Raw genomic sequence first — 18,632 nt, 5'->3', positions numbered from 1 at the left:
CTACTGTATGTGTCTGATTTTTATAGATGGCAATGAGAGTCGCTCTTACTTGCAGATATCGTGTATGTGTCGGGCGATGTGTGATTTTTGTGCTTGTGTGCTGTTTGTGTTAACACGGTTAAAGCAGGTGGCAATCAGATTGGCTCTGACCCGGGTTGCCAAGTGTTCCGAGCCATTGTGATTACTCCGGTTTCACTTAATCGCATTTGTGCCTCACACTTTACCTACCTGATGGATTAGTTCTCCAAATTGAATAAAGCTAATGTGATTTAGTTGACCTCCAAAAACTATTACCAGAAATGATTTATGATATATCTATATTTTTCATCTATTTTTCATCACATTGTTTTAATTGACTTCAGCTTGTTTTTGAAAGCTTTCTATCTTTGTGCCTACCGAAATATTTATCCATCTGCTCATCTTTTTTTTTTTGTCAAATGTCTTTGTCAGTCTATGTTGAACGTGCTGGAGAGCCCAAATAGCTTGGACGCTTTTCGACGGGCCGGCGGCTTCGCTGGACTTCTCTCGCTCGTGCTCGATATGGAAGGTGCCCTGGCTGACCCTCCCCGAGGAGAAGTGTGGCGATCCGTCGGTCATCAACCATTGCTCGACCTCCTTCTTCTCGCCCTCCATATTCTGGCCTCCGCCGTACATCTGCACGCGGTGAACGGACACTTTTTTCAGACTGGCGGCTTTTACGAGAAGCTGGCCGAGGCTCTTCTCCAGCTGGGCTGCTTCCACTCGGTGCGGAGCAGGTGGGAGGCGGACGAGGGATGCTTTATAAAGACTGCAGAAGACCACCGGCCTCCTGGAAGAAGCTTCTATCAGTTTGTTGAGTTAGCAGAAGAGACGCCCTCATGTCACTCCCTCCCATCCGTCAAACTTTCCGTCACTCTTCGGACTTGCATCAGGCTCCTTTCCTATCTTGATCACTTTGCCACAGGCCTCTACTCTCCTCTCGATTTGGATTTCGGCCCAGATCTCGGGAATGTGTGCGACGTGGACCGAAAGAAACTAAATGGAACGTCAGTGCACGAAGGGATGCATTCAATGTCGCCACCAATCCCCGTTGGACCAATCCAACAGTTGACGGAAGACCACCAGGGATCTTGTAGAACCACAGGAACCAGCATATCAAATTTAGAATCCCAGTCTAGGTGCTTTTTTTTTCACTCACATGCCTCGAACAAGTTGTTGCAAGAAGATTTAACGTGCGTTAACAAGATTTCCTCTTTGCCTTACAGTAGGTTCACTTACGATCATGTTATTCTTCACCCCGGAGCTATTCGAGTCATGATGACTCTCCTTCCATTCATCTTTACGCCCGAGGACATAGAGGTAGTTGTTTAATCGTGATGTCATAAGGTCTTTGAGGTCTAGACTTATTGCCTCTCTTTTTTTTCCCCTCAGGTTTCAATGGAGATCCAGCTTGCAGTGGCAAACCACATTCAGTCAGCGGTCAAATCGGAGCGGAATCGTCAGATCATGTGCGAGGGGGGGCTTCTCTCAACACTCTTGACTCACTGTCACAGCATGCTGCTCAATCCAAAGAATCCGTTGCATCTAACTGTTACGCAGATCTTCGAGAAGCTCTCCTCCCAGGCCATCACACCTTCAGAATTCAGGTTGGATGAATTATGTGATGCTTGAAATGATGTTTTTCATTTTTTCTCAACATTTGAGACTATCTGATCAGTTTGTTTCTGACCTTTTCAGGAAATTTCTGTGTTTAGCAGACCCTCTTATGAGTTTGGCAACCAAAGCTGGTGTGCCATCAAAACCAGACTGGTCCGGAACAGGAGAAGTAGCTGGTGCTGTAGTTTTGTATTTTTTTTTTTAATAGCACAAGATGTTAAACAAAAACACATAATATGTCTCAGTTAAAGTGTGGAGACTAAAATTCCACATTGTCAACAAGTTCCATAAACACTATCATATATGATCTTGCATTCTGGGAAAACTCAAACTATAAGTAACGCTAGACTTTTTTTTTTTTTAAATCCAGAACTCAACACAAAGACCGACATAATAACAGGGTCCTCATCTAAGACACTAAAGCGGACCTTCAGCCTGTTACAGTCTACGGACAGCAAATCTTTTGCTGGTTCCGCCATTCCTACCCACCAGATCATCAGTCTGGTATCCATGACATCACCGCGCACTTTTCGGCCACATCGGCTGTCCGCCACGCCGGCCTTTGTGGAGTTTGACATGACCGAGAGCGGCTATGGGTAAGTCACAACCTGCCCATTGATATCACTTGACGTCATCCAAATCAGATTGATTGATTAACTTCTTCTACGTCATGGTTGTCTTTTTACAGTTGCCTTTTCCTGCCTTCGCTGGCAACAGTGAAGGGAGTGACAGCCGATTCTATCTCAACTGGTGGAATAGGAGGAGGTAAGGATCCAAATGTTCATGACTGAATCTAAACGAGATGTCTTGTCATCGCTTTCTCTTCATTTCTTCAGAGTGTCGGGGTTTCCCTCCCACAGCTGGGCTTTCCTTTTCTTGCTGGTTTCAGATCAACAGGTTTAGCTCAGCGTGTGATTCCCAACCAATCCGACTATTAACAGTTGTTCGGCACATGTCGCGGACAGAGCAGCAGTACATTTGTTTGTCTGTCTCCTTCTCGGCCTATGATGGCTGTCTGGTTCTTTCCACGGAAGAGGAAGCTTTTACTTACTTGGGTAAGACGTGTATGGATTTAGATCTTTTGGAACATATACTTCACTCAATATCTCCATTGTACTATCCAAAAACTGTGAAGCTTATTGTTTTCTTGATGTAACATCTCTATCTTTCTTATTATTGAAAACCAGATATGATGGAGTCAGAGGTGAGCACCCCAACCTCTTTGCCCACCTCACTGAGGTTCCGTTGCTCCAGCTTGCTGGTCCCGGGTCAGTGGCATCATCTTGTTGTAGTCATGGCCAAAGATGTCAAGAAGAGTTGCATGGCTTCCGCCTACTTCAATGGCAAAGTAGTAGGAACTGGAAAGGTGTGAGAAAAACATAAATGTAGAAAGCTGACATGAACTCATGTAAATTCAATCTAATGTATCTTCTCAATCAGATGAAATATATTCAGCCCTTTCCTGGAAAATGTGTCTCCATGGACCCCACAGCGGTTATTGACGTGTATGCATTAATTGGGACGCCCGCTTTTTGGAAAGACCATGCCGCTCTGGTATGGCGTATTGGACCATCTTACCTTTTCGAGAAGGCTTTGAGTCCTGAGCTGGCAGGCATCATATACTCTCAAGGGACTGGATATCTGGGCAACTTTCTGGCTTTGTGCAACAAAGGCAAGTGCATGACAATGCTGTCAGTTGGATGTGTTTCTTCATTAATTTCCTACTGTAAAAAAAAAATTGACTTCTTCATAGTTACGTTGTGAATTTTGGTCACATTAGCATGAAGCATGTGAATCTGAATATTTTTCACAAAAACTAAGTTGTGGTCGTCAAAGGCTAAACTCGTTAAGACAAAACAAGATTACCATTTATTTTTGTTTTCTTTTTTAGGAATACTAACGTGGCATATTCAAACTCATTTATTTTATTTGCTTACATTTTTGACTCGTGACACTCGATAGGCTCAAGCTTTTTTTTTTTTTTTGCTTCTATTCATTTGTTTACTTTGCAGAACTGCTTTTATATCTCTCACTCTTTCCCAGATCCCGAAGCGGAGTCTTCCCCTCTCCGGATAGTTCCTGAGGAAAGAATTACATTTGGCATCAACCCAGCAGTTTCCACATTAACAAATGTTGTACGCATCAGAGAGAACTACAATGAGGTGGACTGCAGACTGATTGCTAAAGAGGTGCGGCCAAACCTGTTTGATACCCATTTGCTTTTAAGCTACATTTTAAAAAGTCATTTATATAATTCCAGCTTGGAATAACCTCGAGAGATCAGTCCACTCCAGTGTTCCTGGCTCATAACATCAGTCAACACTTGAGTGGCACCGCACGTACTATAGGAGCAGCACTGATTGGGCATTTTGGTGAATAATGCACAAAATATACGTGTAATGTAAAGTGCATTTGAAAGCATATTATGTTTTGATTGTAGGTGTCCGCACATTCGTCCCCAGAAGTGCCGCTGATGCGTTTTTGTACGTGGGTGGGCCTGCAGTCGTTCTCAGTCTCATCGCAATGGCTGCAGACGACATCTCCCTGTATGCAGCGGTTAAGGTCCTTCTCTCCGTTCTGGAAACAAATTCTGCCATGCAGCAGGAAATGAACCGCATCTGCGGTTACAAGGTCGGTTCCAAATAGCAACATTTAAAATGTCCTTTTTTTTTCTTTTTTTTTTACATCTATTTTTACTCTATGCAGCTGCTTGCTTTCTTGCTGAAAATGAAGAAAACTTTGGTCAGCCACAGAACTTTTCAGTTGATTCTGTACCTCTCGAGCTCCATGGATTTGAGCTGTGGTTCGGACTATCTGCAGAACCCAGCTGCTTTCCAGGCTCTGCTATTGGACCTCGAGGTACCTATTCAAAAACATTAAGCCAATTGGTGTAAGGAATATCTAAAATCCAATGTCTCATGTTGTCAGGTGTGGAAGAACACATTGGAAAATCTAGATCTCTCAGTCCTGAACCACTTTGCTGAGATCTTGAAGTCCCCAAGGTAGTTTCCGTGATCACTCAGCATGTTACCAAGCAACACAGATTTAATCCAATCAGTTATTTGCTCACATGACAACAAGTTATGCAACTACTTGACACTGACATAAAGAGACTCTTGTTTGGGATGGACAGCAAACTTTATCTTCTTCGTTGTCAACATTTTGCAGAAGCCCATCATCAATTCCATGCTTGTGTTTCATGGGAAAGTCTATGAGAAATAGGTTTACCGTCAGCGTGAGAGAAGAGCACGGAATGAATTGAACAAGGTTGGTTGTCAAGAAAACTGATTATGACGAACATTGTGTGTGTGTGTGTGTGTGTGTGTGTCCTCAGCAAGGAGAGCAGGATTGCAGTGGTCATGCACAAAATGGGCGTTGTACCATATCTACTCTTTGAGCTGTGTGACCCATTTGTGACTTGTCAAAAAGTCAAGCTTGTTTCTTGTGTCATCACCTGCCTCCTGAAAGCTCACTTCACTCCTCTGGATATAAGCAGGTAGTACCTGAACACATGCTGACTGGATGTTTTTAAAATTGAAATTTCAAATGGGCAATAGTTGTTTTGTTTAGGACGATATGGTGCATATAATTGTAATGTAAATGAAGGCAATTTTAAACACATATTTCATTTTAGCTACATTAGTATTGCTAAAGAAAATTGAACAAGATTAATGTCTTTATATTCATTTATTTGGATCATAAATACTGTTGTATTTGATCACTAGATTGTGCCTGGGTATAATTTGGAGCAAAGGTCAAAGAATTTGTGCCTAAATTCTGTTGATGTTTTCATAAGTGAGACAATCCCACATCAAATGGTCACAAAATACGTGACAATATATTATGAATAGTGAAAATTGTTTGTGTATTTTGCCAGAATTGGGCTCTTTCTCATCTACACACTTCCTCCTCTTCATAATGAGGTTGACTATGATCTAACTCAAGAAACAAAAGGTAACACATAACAATCTGTTCATGAAAGACACCTTTTGACTTGTATGATTATGATTGATGACCCCACACATCTAATCTTTGTTTTCTTAGTTCAAAATTCTGCTCCCGCCAGGCTCATCTGGATCCGCAACCAGCTGTTGCTTGTTCTTTGTGACATCCTTGGCTCAGACAGCCCTCTAATCAAAGAGTAGGTTGCATGACTTACTGCTTTGGAAGCCACAATAGGAAGTCAACAGATTTGCCATTAGGTCATGGAAGAAACGTTGAACTTGTGCTGTGTTATTCTGTATAAGTCAACAGAATGCTGTCTATGATGTCCTGGGCAGCGATTGGTTTCTGTTCTTCCTGAAGCCGCAACTTCACGCTTCCACTGTGAAACTGGGTCTCATCTTGCTCACGCATTTCCTGTCCCGCCCGACGCAGCAGAACAGCTTCAGGGAGGCGGTGGTCGTTGGAAGTCTCTTAGATGGCATTGAGCAGCCCGTTGCTATTATGGGTACACAATAGTTTTGTAATGATTTTTCTTTTAGGGAGGCAAGAGCATAGCGTTGAAATAAATTAAATGACATTTTCTGAAGTTTTTTTTCTCCCCAACTACATCTTTGTACACTTCCTTATCTTTGTTTTTTTCTTTTTTCTCTTTGCACGAGTACATCAGCCCCGAGTTTGCCATTTTAACAGCTTTTTAGGCATGGCTGGCATATTGTAGACAACTCAGACAAGTGGCCATGCAAATGTGTGACCGAAGACTAATTTATCTTTTTTTGTTCTTGCTTTCCCCCCCCCCCAGACAACCTTCGTGCTCACGCTTGGTCATATGAATGTTCCAGTGCTGCATGCCCTGGTTTTGATATTCTTCAAGGTCTTCTGGTCAGACATTTTCAGCTGCAGCAGGTCTATGAAGCTCTGGCTGCTCTGCTTCTGGGAAGGAGTGTTAGCCATTCTACAGACAGAGAAGTGAGTAGAAAGGTAAAACATGCATGCTAGGTTTATTGAATAATCTAAATTGCTCATGCTGAGTGTGTGAATAATTGTTTCTCTCAATGCTCCCTGTTATTGACTGGTGACAAATTCTCAATGTACCGGTACATCAACTCTCAGGTGGTCAGTTTCTGATCACCCATGAATCAAAATGGGCATATTTATTTATGACATCTAAATTGTGCCACTTGTAATCTCCAGGTGAACTTGGATGACTCCTTCCAGTTATTGATCGACAGCCAGGCAGACAGTCCTGCCCCAGAGCTCTGTGTGGAGGCTGCATTGTTATTGCTAGAATTGGTCAAAATCGTCATCAAGCAAGTAAAAACATGAAATAGGCTCAACTGTTTGTAACTTGTCAATGACATTTTAAGGCAAATCAATGACAGCCTGTCTTTTGAATGAAGCACCAACCAGGCACTGATGCATCATGGGAGTCGCAGCTGCTGTCAAGCGTGATGCAGTTCTTCTGCCTCCTGCATAACCTTCGACCCCGAGACCCACTGTGGGCATCCATAGAGTTCCTCCACTCACTTGTTGCTGTCATGTTCCCCTGGTTCGGTGCAGAGGTTTGTGCCTTTTTTTTTTTTTTCATGAGATTTCTACCTACTTCCTTTTGACTGATGGTTGTATTTTTTTTTCCAGAGTGACCATGAGACTAGAATAACCAAATGTGAGGATGAACTCATGATGCAGTCACCCAACAAGCCAGTGTGTAACTTCATTCGTATTCTGCTGATGGACAGTCTTCTCAATGTGTCTTGCAACAGCAACTCACATCCCCTAGTGTTTCTGGTGGAGGTAAGTGAGCATGTAAATGATAAAACTGCAAGTTCTTCATTCATAGATCCCATTCAAATATCAACATGCACACGTTTTGCCTGCAAAACTATCACTTCTCCAGAAGATGCCACTATTTGCTTAGTTACAGAAGAAACACGGCAGAGCAATGGCACTAATGATGGAATGATTGTACTTAGAAGAACAAATAAAAGCAGAATGGCTGTGCTGAGTGTTTTCCAGTCTCATGTTGCAGGAAGCTTTAAAATATAATAATAATAATCATAAATATTATAGTTCTGCCCAGATGGTGCATCGTTTGAGCAGAGGCAGAGTTTCCAGACTGAGCTGCTGGAGTTCATGATGGACATCATCTATATGCTCAGCAATGATAAAGAAAATTACACCCACTTTATATCACGAGGTAACATGTTGATTATTTGTATTCCTAAATGTACCTTGTAATTCACTTATTTATATTTAATTCTGGATTGTAATACTGTATATCATTTCGGGTCCAAAGGGCAGAGACCTGCAGACCAGACGTGCACATTGATGGGTAATGTGGTGCTCTTCACTAAGGTTCTGGTGCAGGTACTTTACAACGGAACATTCCTGGGGGCCTCTGAGAATTTAGTCAACTTCCTCGCAGATCAGATTGTAGTGGTGAGATGAGCCCACACGCACATATCCTCATGTTCTTTATTCCCAAAAAAATGTCATGCTGTGTTTAACATGCTTAGATTTCAGTTTAATCGATTTAATCTGACAATCTGTCTACGTGATTCAATTGCACAAGACATTAATGTTACATTTTATTTGCCAGGGAACGATTCTCTCAATTGAGTAAGAAGCTTCTCCTTTTATGATTTTTTTTTTTTTAAAGAAAAAATGGTAATTGTCAGTTTGTGATTTTGCTTCTATTAAGAACATGGAAAAAAAATAAATTACATCATCAAAAAATAAAACATTTAATCTCACGATTAGTTTATTAAATGTACACATTTATGCAGATATAGATCACACAGATATTTTATTCTAAGCAGTATCATTTCTTTCTACATTAGGCCCTGGAAAGAGGACAAACTCACAAGGAAAAGACAGTGTCAGCTCTCTACTCCTGCACAAATAAGGCCGTGCTCTACTTCCTTTCCCAACCACGCCATTCCAGAGCCCAGTTGGAGGGAATGGTTAAGACATTCCAAACAATCAATAATCGCTGGGATGTTCTCTTGGCAACATACAATTCAAACGTGAACTTTATTACGTGCCTTCTTCATTGTCTGCTATTGATTGGTTCTGGCAGGTAATGGCTAATTCATATTTGCATTGTAACCATCAATTTGAAACTAATCTGTGCGTGAATGTGTGTTGCTTTCTTTTCACTTTTTTTTTTCTCTCCTGAAGTTACCCAGAAGGTTTTATGTGTGGAGCCCAAAAAGTTTCAGGCAACTTTTATCCCACCAAAACACAACATGAAGTGGACATCCAATCTGGGGCAGAATTGTCCACTGGTATGAAATCCCCCACTTAACCATTTCTTGATACTTTATATTCAAAACACTTTTTGTTAGCTTGAGAGAGTTCAGGAAAAATCTGCATTGGTTTCAGATGACAAAGAGCTGGTGTCCTTAGCAAAGGCCTGCTGGTCCAAGGTGATGACAGAGCGACGGCACACTCTCGAAGCAGCGTACAAGATTGAGATCTCAGTCAACCACACTGCTCAGAAGGCACCTGTGAATATGAAGGACATCAGCCCACTTTGGGAGGAGATTGCGCACAAAGCCTGGCTGCTGCACTCAGGTCAGTGCTTACGGTGCCTCATTAGATTAGATTTGGAAAACAATGTAATATGATATAGACATACCATGTCATAAATAAAAATAAATAAACAAATAAGTAATTAAATAAATGAAACTGAGAAATTATTTTGATGCTTATACAATATGATCAATTATAATATATTACAATACAGCTCATTTTGTCCTCTTGGTTATGCTACAATTAAAAGCCAATATGATATGATACTAATAATATGAATAAAATAAATTATGATTCCATGCAGTATGATTTATTATGTCATTCGATAGGATAGCCATATTAAGACATACAGCATGTCAGGGGCCCATCAACCTTTTTGAAATTGACACTTTCCCCTCACAGAATACCATAAGCAAGCGATGGCCAGCAACCCTCTGAAGAAGTTTGATATCATCAGCAGTGCAGTACGCTCAGCTATGGGAAGGCAGGACAAGGAGACGGTGACAGTGGAGGTACGCACTCGCATCCTCTCATGAATAAAAGCAAGCGACACGCATTCCAAAGTCACTCGCTGCTCTATTTGTGCTGTGGGCCGTCCAGCCCTGTGGGAGTGTTTTTATTATTTCTTAAAATGGATTTGGAAGATCACAGTTGATTGCCCCTGAGTGGGCATAGTAATTGATATCTGCTCGGCCCATTCATAAGAACATTGGCCGCAACACGCTGTTTGCCGCTGAAGGTTAAAGACGCGTTTATTGTTGTTTTTTCCCCCCCGAAACACGTGGTCCACATCATTAGTTCCCCCACAACGCTTAAGACGTCGAGCCATCTGGAGCAGGGTGCAGGGACATATTACTCAAGCACACAGGCATGAAATTACCGCGTCTGTGTTTGCCCCAGCCCTGGAAAAGTCTACGTGTGTGTCTTTGTGCACGTCTCCTACCCGCCACTGAAATTGGGTTGGCAATTATAGTGGTAGCAATTTGATGAAAACATTATTCATTTCATGTTGTTCTTTATCATATCAGTATTCTGACAGGCTATCACAGGGTGATGAATTGTTTTTTTTCCACATGAGAAGAAGCAAGAGAGAACATTTCCACGTACTTTGTTGAATCACTCTGAGCCGCTCCCAGATTTTCTCCCAAACTAATACACGGGGTCGTCGGAACGTTCAGCTACTTTGCGCCGAGCCTCGCAAAGAAAGGAGTGAGACAATAATTAATTTCTGGGTCATCAACTCGTGGCCTTTATTTGGCAAGTGAGAGATGTGTCCGGGGATCCACATTAATGCAGCACTACAGTGTGCTGAGCGTGGCTTTCCCGTCCCGTCTCCGATATTAACACGACTGTACAGTTCAGTTCAGCCTCGTAAAATCAGGCCCAAAAGCCTTCTGTAGGTATTGAATGGAAACATAGATAGTCCTTGCAGTGTCACTGCAAGCCTTCCAAAGAATTATTTCATCAGCAAACGCCGTTTCCATAATCATATCTGTGTCCTCCGCATTACGCAGATAATTAACAGCACTAATGATCACGTTAAGTTCATTACACATTCCCTACCAGCCCAGAATGAAGTTGACATTATGTTGCCTTATCATCAAAGGTGGCGTATTGTTGGGAAGTCATTAAAATGGAAATGAGTGTGATGTTCGGATGTTAATTGCAGTGGGAAGGGATGAGTTATGCATTTAATGCAGCATTTAAAAGCCAATGAGTCTCCTATCTACTAAATAGGGTAATTAATGCTATATATTACTTATGTTTGTCCAATTGAAGGAATGAAATTGCAAGATGACTTGCTGTTTATCTGTAACGCCACGGCGCCGCTTTGCAAACTTCGTTATTACTCTCCTCTCTGTAATATTTTCATAATCCCCTTTTGCACAGCATTTCCAACGACACGCTACGCCGTTTTCCATTCTTCAGCAGGCTTTTTAAAATCCAAACTTGATTGTCATGGGTTTATTTCGGAATGAGTTTAATTTATGCTTCTTTTTATAAAACAGATTTTTTTTTCTTTTTTTTTGCTGCTGCCTGTTGTTTGTGCTGTTTATTTCCAAGGTTATACCCCAAAACACCAAATTAGCATCTGTAAATAAGAGTGCATATAAAGAGTGACTGCATGTTCATTCCTTCAGTGAAATGGTCGTCATGGGTCAGCAGCGAGGATGGACACATGTTGTTTCACTCGTCTCTCAGCGAGCACTGCTGTGATGATGGGCTTAATGAAGCAGTTAACAGTGCGAATATGATCCCTGTGTGTCTGCTCAACATGAGCATCCTGCAGTGTCAACACAGCTTCGCTTGTTATTTTTTCTTTTCTCTTTTAATCGACACACGCACATTTACCTTGCCCCCTACTGTGCTGTGGCTCACTGATATTAATGTTTATGTTAATTAGATCACACCAACAAAGGATTACATTTTCAGACAGGGGTTATTGTAAGTCTGTAGCCACTAGCTTATTTGGCCCCTGTGAATGCAATTTAGAGCCAATGTAATTGTATGAATGCATTGTAATTGCATGAGGAAATAACAATATGAATATACAATGTTTGTGTGCGGGAAATGATTGCTTTGCACAATTTATTTTTATTTTTTTTGCAGGAGTTTCTGTCGCACATGCAGTCGCACCAGCAAAGGGGAAACAGCATGTTTGAGAATATCAGGACAAACCACTTGCAGGTTTGAAGAAAATACTTTGAGGAGTGGATTTTGAAAGGACAAAGACATTTCTTTATATTTGTTGTCCCTGTCTTTTTGTCGTGACCTAGTTACGAGCCAGTGAATGGGATCAGGTCAACTCCCAATGGCTGTTTGTGGAGCGAGAGCTGTTGAGGGAGAGAGCCGTGTTTGGGCCGAGTCCGGGCGTGCTGCTCAGTCGCGATTGGGTGCAAGACGCCGCCGAAGGACCCAACCGCACCCGACTACGCATCCGCAGAAAGGAATTGAGACGATCCAGACGGGTACTGTAATAAATGCAAAAGGCAATCTCTGCATATGTCTCGCTGGGATACTTTGGATTTATGACTTTTTGTCTGCAGTGTCTGACACAGAGTTTTTTTTTTTTTTAATGAGCAGAAAACAGCTCCGAATTTGAATGTTCGGACAGAACTTTTCTTTCAAGATATATATTTTTTGACAAGATGAAAGTGAATTTACAAACTTCCCCATAGAGATAATACATAATAGTTCTGCTTTCATCCACTTGAACATAATTCTGCATTTGTCTATCACCACCATTGTAAGTGTATGAAGCATTCACACACCTCATCCCACATTGGCCCATTCATTGTCAGCAGTATTGGATGAAAGTTATAAAAATAACAGTGATAAAAATACAAGTCCAAAAATAATATAATATATAATTTGCTGATATTTCTGAAGGTGCTAGGAGCCCTCTCGCTGGGTCCGAGGAAGGTCGCATCTGCAGAAAGCAACAGCAGGCCACAAACGGACACTGGTAAAACAAACACAGAAGACAGTGTCTTTTTAAATTATTATTATTATTATTATTATTATTATTATTGCTCAGTGCCAATGTCATGTTTTCCCTTCGTACCAGAACCAAAGATTCAAAGTGAAATTGGCACCGAGGCTCAAGAGGAACATGAGGATGGAGGACAGGCTTGTTACCAGCTGACCTTCTTTCCTGTTTTGTATGAAACACCTTCTGCCTCTGAAGACGGTGCGGACCGCTTCACCTCCGAGCCCTGCTCACACACGCAAACCTGCGCTGACATTCGCATCATCTTGCAGGAGCTGCATCACGGAGAGGAGGTACCGTGGCACAAAACTCGATCGTAGTATGCTGGCCATTATCATAATAATTATCCGTAATAGAGTGAGGCACTTTAATTGCTCAATGCAGCTATCAGGATTTCATTTTTCCTCATTAGAGTAAAGGCCTAGTTCAGCTCTTTTCATTCTTCCACCGAGTTGCACAGCACATGTTGACAGGGATTCTCTTTGCGCTGGCAACCAGCCGCGCCTTTTAATGTTTCTGACAGATGTATTAATAAAAACAGTAGGAGGTGATGCAAGCTGTCTTACATCTGCTTAGTAAGTGTGTGTGTGATCTGTGTAGTTGTCTCGCAGCGGTTCAAGTGTGTGAGTCCTGCTGAGCATCCTGTCAAATGAACACAGTCATTAGCTTTGAGAAATGCACACGCACACACGCCTTACAGATGAACACACAACGCGGACAGTAACACACAAAAGCAGACCCACGCATAATTAGCTTTCCAGCGCCAATAGTGTGATTATGACAGTAATGTGTGTGGGGAGAAATCAATGGTCTGACATTAAGCTCTGTCAATAAAGTCCTTCTTTTCTCTCCTTCCAATCAGCAGCTAAATCTCTCTCGGACTCATAATGCGTATCTGTCTCCTGCACAATACACAGATAAGCAAACACATTTTTTTTGTTATGTATTCAATTGTTGCTGATAATAATTCCAGCTCGTTTTTTTTTTTTTTTATGAAATCTACGTTGTCATTGTTAGGGCCAATCGAGCGAATTGCAGCTTGTGTTTGCTAATGGATATTGCCATTTAATCTAACCATGGGTAAAAATGATGTGGTGTGTCTCTGAGACTCACTTTGACTCTTAAAGGCTTTCACGTGACACTATTCATCATAGCGCGTACGTTTGTGTGCGTTCAGACAAGAGGTTCTGATCGTTTAGCAGGTTGCCTATTGTGTATGTGACAGAGATTAATTCCCCTAATAATGGCCAGGCAAGACCTCCTCCTCCTTCACAAGTGGGACTCTTATGTCTGGGAGGGGGGGGATAGAGTCTGATTTGATTAGTATAAATTGTGAGGGCCCTGCAGCTATGTTGGGGCCACATATGGTTTTTGGACTCTGCGTCCCAGAGGGGCCAACACAGCAGGGCAGCCAGGTGTGCACACTCACTGTGAAATGAGGGGAGAGACAATAGAATTACGCACATTAACACTATGCAGTTAGCATTAGCTCCAACCAGCCCTGAAAGCAGCATGTGGGTCCTTTTGGTGTTGAATGAAGGTGCTGGAAAAGGGGCCAGACCTTCTCGTCCCCATCAATCAGCTCCCATAATGAAGTGCTCAATGGTGTCTTTTTAATAATGATTAAAATATGTGATTAAAATGATCAATCAAGTGTTGGCTGAATAAGTAATGTGCTCAATGAATCTTTTGCTTAGGTCAAAGCAAAGATGTGTGTTGTGATGGTGAGCGGACTCCAAGTGACTGAAGGGTTGCTGCTCTTCACCAAAGAAAGTTTACTCTTGTGCGAAGGATTCACTCTGACTCAATCTGGAGATGTTTGCTGCACCAAGCACCACCCCAGCAGGTACGACTGTGTACATATTTAATTGCGCTACAACACGTTTGAGCCTCAAAATTCTTTCTACAGTGTGAGGGATTGCTTCATCTCCAGCATGCTGAGTAAGGAGTCAACGTCAAGCTGCAGAAATTGGCTGTATGAGGATATCAAGGAAGCCCGATTTATCCGCTTCTTGTTAGAGGTGAAATATCCCACAATGAGAATTTCATACATTCATATATATAAAATGTGATTTTTAAAAAGGTTGATTTGACTAGTTTACAATTCTGTTTTGTTTGAATGAGGATAACTTAAAATAAGTCATATTCAACTACATACTACAAAATGCACGTTTGGTAAAAAAAACACAAAAAAAACTAGAGATCATTTTGAGAGAAACAAAAAAGTGGTTCTCATTTAGGCACAAACAACATACCAAAGATATGCCGGACCATGGCACAAAAAAAAAAAGCACAGACCATACTGTGGTATACCTGAACACAACTTCTATGCTTTACGTACCTATTTTGTACAGCAAAGGACAGAACGCATCACAGTTTGTCTTTTGTGTAAACAGGGGCAGATTTAATGACGTCCAAAATGAAGTCAACACCAATATCGTCTAACACCAATCCCTCGAAGCATACAGACGAGTGCAAGTGTTATCGTTTGATGTCGTTTTGAAGAGAAAACAATCTGACACCTATGACATAACACTGACAAAGGGATTTTTGATTCTTTTTCGCACTGAATCATCTTTCATCCCTCCCTCTGTAATTTCATGCATATGTTGATGGTATCATTTTGTTTGTTTCCTGAGGAGTCATCAAATGTTCTATTTGGGTCAGCTGAAAGTTCTGTAAACACAACTTTAGATGTTGACGTTATGCAAAACGTTTAATATGCTAAACACATGCATTTGCCATCATTGATCTTGAAGTTGAAATGCCTTTAAAATTAGTACCTTGCAATGTTACCTTAAGGTAAATACACTTGTCTTTTTTCATAGGACAATGCCATTGAGGTCTTCATGAAAAATGGCCACTCAGCCTTCTTGGTGTTTATAAATAAAGACCACGTCTCCGCATACCAACGGTAAAAAGACTTCTCCGAATGATGGATTTGAAATCTCTTGACATGAGTGTTACCTTGCTCCAAAATCTGTCTTGCAGGTTGTGCAAAGTGGTCTCGTCATTAAAAGGCAGAGGCGTTGCTGACATCATCGCTAATGCCAGGTAGTTAAGAAACAGCAAATGCTTTCATACCTAAATATTGCTTTCCAACATTTGAAAGTGTTCTCGTTTCTTAACTCTCCACACGTCCTGATTGGCCGCGGCCACCGAGTTCGGTGTCACGAGTCCCGAAAAAGACCTTTTGTCCTCAAACTTCTCCTTCATGCAATCTCCTCTCAAATGCCTCCCTCCTGGGTCTTTACATAATTTTAGACACACACTACACAGTCTAGTTTCGTGGACGAAGTACACACCGTCGCCGTCGTCTGACTTTTCAGTTTCCATCTCCTCGCCGTCCTCATTCACTAGCAGCAAGGGGTTCCGTTTTATGTTCACTTTAGTCAGATTGCGGAGTGCGTTCACAAAGTCTGGGAGGTGGGTGAAAAGGTTGTCAAACAAACCTAATTCTTGGAGGCTCTCCATAGGGACCATAGTAGGAAGCAGGGCATCCAGCTTGTTCAACCCCAAATTTAGACTCGTCAGGTTTTTAAGGGAGGCTAGCGTAGTGGGCAAACCTGACGAGGTGAGACGATTGTTACAGAGGTTGAGATAGGTCAAGCTCGCCAGTTTACCAATGGACTCGGGCACAGATTCCAGCTTGTTGCTGTGAAGGTCCAGCCACTTGAGCGATGACAACTTCCCGATGCCCTCTGGGATTTTTTGGATGTGGTTGCGACTGAGATCCAACTCATCCATATTAGTCAAGTTGAAGATACACTTCGGGAAAATGGTTATGCCCATGTTGCTAAGTGTGAGTCGCCGCCACCCGTCGGGTTTCATCCGGATGGCCTTTTTGGCATACTTGAGTGTCACCTGTGTCCCCGTGTTAGCTTTTCTTTTGGGCATGGTGCTGTAACACACAGGGAATAATCACATGATTGAGCTCATGATTTCGGGCTTATATCAACATTTAAAATACATTTGCAGTATGCGTTGATGTGCAATTGCGCACGGCTGATGTGATTTATTCACACACTAAAAAAGGCTCATGTATAACCGGCGGCAATGGGAAAAGCATTCTCTCTGAGGAATTAAGAGCTTGCATGTGTGTGTGTGTGTTGTGTTATGTTTGAACTAGCACGCGCTCACCCGGTGTTGCCCATGGGGGTATTTAAGAGCACGACTCTCTAATTAAGGCTAATGCTGGGGAACAATCGCAGAGAGGCGACACTGGGTAATGCAGCAAAAACAAATGAGTGCTGATGCTCCATCACCAAGTGTGTTGTTTGGCCAGGAACAAAAGTGTGTGTTTATTTATTTGGGGTGCTAGGGGCACACAAGTATAATGACATACACAACGTCACTGCACTAAAGTAAATGTACATGAGTGAAAAGTCAAAATCAGGACTTTGATAAATGATAGTTATGGGATATTTTGCATGTGATGAAGGCTTGCCCCCCCCCCACCCCCCTGTCTAAGAGAGCAAGGTACACAGTGTTTGTGTCTGTGTTACACCCCAAGGCCCTCTCTTGCCTCATTCATCATCCTCAGGATGAGAGGGGCTATCCACTGGTGCTTGTTCTATTATAACCTCCTATAGAAAACTATTGCATGAAATTATTGCCTGCAATTAGATAACACATACTGGGGCAAAGCCAATGATTGATTTAGTGTGGGTTTACAAAATAATTTGTTCAGGGTTTATCAGATGAAGTGTGAAGTCTTAGAAATGTATCTGTTCTATTCTACTTGACTAATATCAACATCAATGATTTTTTTTTTTCCACTCACCATAGTCATGTATTCCCAATTCAGACTTAACAAAGTGGTGATAGTCTTCTGTTTCAAAAGCTTACCAGCAGCATCAGACCCTGTGCCAAAAAAAGGAAACGCTGGTTTGTCCATCGCAATAAACTAGTTGTCAGCATGTACATAATGTACTGAGGTAATACCTGGTGATTGCAATCCTCAAAGTTGAGAATGCAATGTTTCCTTTCCTGCATACGGCAAATGCAAGTTTTCTCTTGTTTGGCATTGTTACTAAGCAACGCGGGATCCTTGGGAGCAGGATTGTATTGTCACGTTACGGGCCCACAGAGGAGGAAGCAGATTTCAGGAGCAAATGAATGCTCTCGTAATTTAAATTAAACAACTTGGATAGATTGTCTTGTGCGAGTAAATTACTTTATGAAATGTTCATTACAATCTCAGATATGCATGCTTGCGTAGATTAACCATCAGTGTGGAAGTAATGGAAACAATTAAACACTGTCAGTTATCACTTTGTTATACAGATATAGTCTTTAACTAGAAGCCTAATGTAACACTAAGCAATTAAATGTAATCTGTCCTGTAATATAAATGCCACTGCATTGCAATATTGAATTGTAGCGTCTTTCTGAAGCGAAAGAATAACTTCTGTCAATCACGCAACACGCCCATCAATCTGTGCGACCTGGCATCGACTGCTTTTGCCTTAATTCTTCTCTACCCTTCATTGGGAGGTCGTAGTAGCAGTTTGGTTCAAAAACGGATTTGTATGTCACGACATTTTCTAGTTACATCCACATGGCGTTGCAACGGTGGCGTTACAGAAGTTTGAAAGTGAAGCGACGCCTTTCGTTTCTATAAATATAACCAACCGCACCGATCGTATCGATAACTCCGAGCCACGGTTTGTTTACGTTTGACGTCATCAAACTGTGTCGTCGCGGAAAGCGATGACGTCACTTCGAACGTGACAGTGAAAGTCGCCTATAAATTCTTCGGCGCCTGCACAAATTGACGGGCTTTTTATTGTCAACATGAATCCGAGTTCACCAACTAAAACCAATAATTTGAACTCGGGATTTATTTGTTGAGTCAACAGTAAATCGTAAAATTTTGACGGTGCATAGAGCCATTGTGCGCGTAAGGACATGAATAACGTGCACAAACTGTTCACCACTTGGTTACTATTATTGTTAATATTAACAATAGGTGTGATCCAGGTTCATATATGTTGAAATTATTGGAATATGTTCACGTCCTCCTTAGAGT

At 41.8% G+C, this 18,632-nt stretch overlaps 2 protein-coding genes across 8 annotated transcripts in view; one reads left to right on the top strand and one right to left on the bottom strand.

Annotated features, from left to right (window-relative positions):
- Positions 1-18,632, top strand: part of wdfy4 (WDFY family member 4) — a 34,187-nt gene that overhangs the window by 7,336 nt on the left and 8,219 nt on the right. For 2 of the 5 annotated variants that reach the window (XM_085922048.1, XM_085922047.1), the window contains 36 exons: positions 451-1,157; positions 1,245-1,338; positions 1,411-1,625; positions 1,717-1,811; positions 2,006-2,231; positions 2,324-2,400; positions 2,472-2,690; positions 2,823-3,001; positions 3,076-3,307; positions 3,679-3,824; positions 3,896-4,007; positions 4,076-4,266; positions 4,342-4,494; positions 4,564-4,637; positions 4,970-5,131; positions 5,513-5,589; positions 5,680-5,776; positions 5,883-6,085; positions 6,380-6,558; positions 6,772-6,891; positions 6,978-7,139; positions 7,216-7,371; positions 7,648-7,774; positions 7,874-8,016; positions 8,418-8,656; positions 8,758-8,864; positions 8,962-9,153; positions 9,514-9,623; positions 11,722-11,799; positions 11,889-12,080; positions 12,502-12,577; positions 12,680-12,894; positions 14,299-14,447; positions 14,511-14,622; positions 15,430-15,515; positions 15,593-15,655. In XM_085922048.1, coding sequence (XP_085778174.1) covers positions 451-1,157; positions 1,245-1,338; positions 1,411-1,625; positions 1,717-1,811; positions 2,006-2,231; positions 2,324-2,400; positions 2,472-2,690; positions 2,823-3,001; positions 3,076-3,307; positions 3,679-3,824; positions 3,896-4,007; positions 4,076-4,266; positions 4,342-4,494; positions 4,564-4,637; positions 4,970-5,131; positions 5,513-5,589; positions 5,680-5,776; positions 5,883-6,085; positions 6,380-6,558; positions 6,772-6,891; positions 6,978-7,139; positions 7,216-7,371; positions 7,648-7,774; positions 7,874-8,016; positions 8,418-8,656; positions 8,758-8,864; positions 8,962-9,153; positions 9,514-9,623; positions 11,722-11,799; positions 11,889-12,080; positions 12,502-12,577; positions 12,680-12,894; positions 14,299-14,447; positions 14,511-14,622; positions 15,430-15,515; positions 15,593-15,655 — 5,765 coding nt within the window. The remainder of the gene's footprint in view (positions 1-450; positions 1,158-1,244; positions 1,339-1,410; positions 1,626-1,716; positions 1,812-2,005; positions 2,232-2,323; positions 2,401-2,471; positions 2,691-2,822; positions 3,002-3,075; positions 3,308-3,678; positions 3,825-3,895; positions 4,008-4,075; positions 4,267-4,341; positions 4,495-4,563; positions 4,638-4,969; positions 5,132-5,512; positions 5,590-5,679; positions 5,777-5,882; positions 6,086-6,379; positions 6,559-6,771; positions 6,892-6,977; positions 7,140-7,215; positions 7,372-7,647; positions 7,775-7,873; positions 8,017-8,417; positions 8,657-8,757; positions 8,865-8,961; positions 9,154-9,513; positions 9,624-11,721; positions 11,800-11,888; positions 12,081-12,501; positions 12,578-12,679; positions 12,895-14,298; positions 14,448-14,510; positions 14,623-15,429; positions 15,516-15,592; positions 15,656-18,632) is intronic. The other 3 variants (XM_085922051.1, XM_085922049.1, XM_085922050.1) reach the window with 3 other exon arrangements.
- On the bottom strand, positions 14,768-18,284 carry lrrc18a (leucine rich repeat containing 18a). 3 transcript variants are annotated; one of them, XM_085922054.1, is made up of 4 exons: positions 18,241-18,284; positions 17,546-17,650; positions 17,385-17,464; positions 14,768-16,502 (listed from the first exon to the last, which is right to left on the bottom strand). In XM_085922054.1, exon 4 carries the CDS (start codon positions 16,496-16,498, stop codon positions 15,686-15,688), a length of 813 nt encoding a protein of 270 aa, XP_085778180.1. In that variant the 5' UTR covers positions 16,499-16,502; positions 17,385-17,464; positions 17,546-17,650; positions 18,241-18,284; the 3' UTR covers positions 14,768-15,685. The 3 variants fall into 3 exon arrangements, with proteins under 3 accessions (XP_085778180.1, XP_085778179.1, XP_085778181.1); XM_085922053.1 differs by having other exon boundaries at positions 17,546-18,278; XM_085922055.1 differs by having other exon boundaries at positions 17,385-18,278.

Source organism: Syngnathus leptorhynchus, chromosome 10 (assembly GCF_054491065.1).
Source record: "Syngnathus leptorhynchus isolate UIUO chromosome 10, UIUO_Slep, whole genome shotgun sequence".
Classification (NCBI taxonomy): Eukaryota; Metazoa; Chordata; class Actinopteri; order Syngnathiformes; family Syngnathidae; genus Syngnathus; species Syngnathus leptorhynchus.
This window is presented reverse-complemented; position numbering and strand designations above follow the sequence as displayed.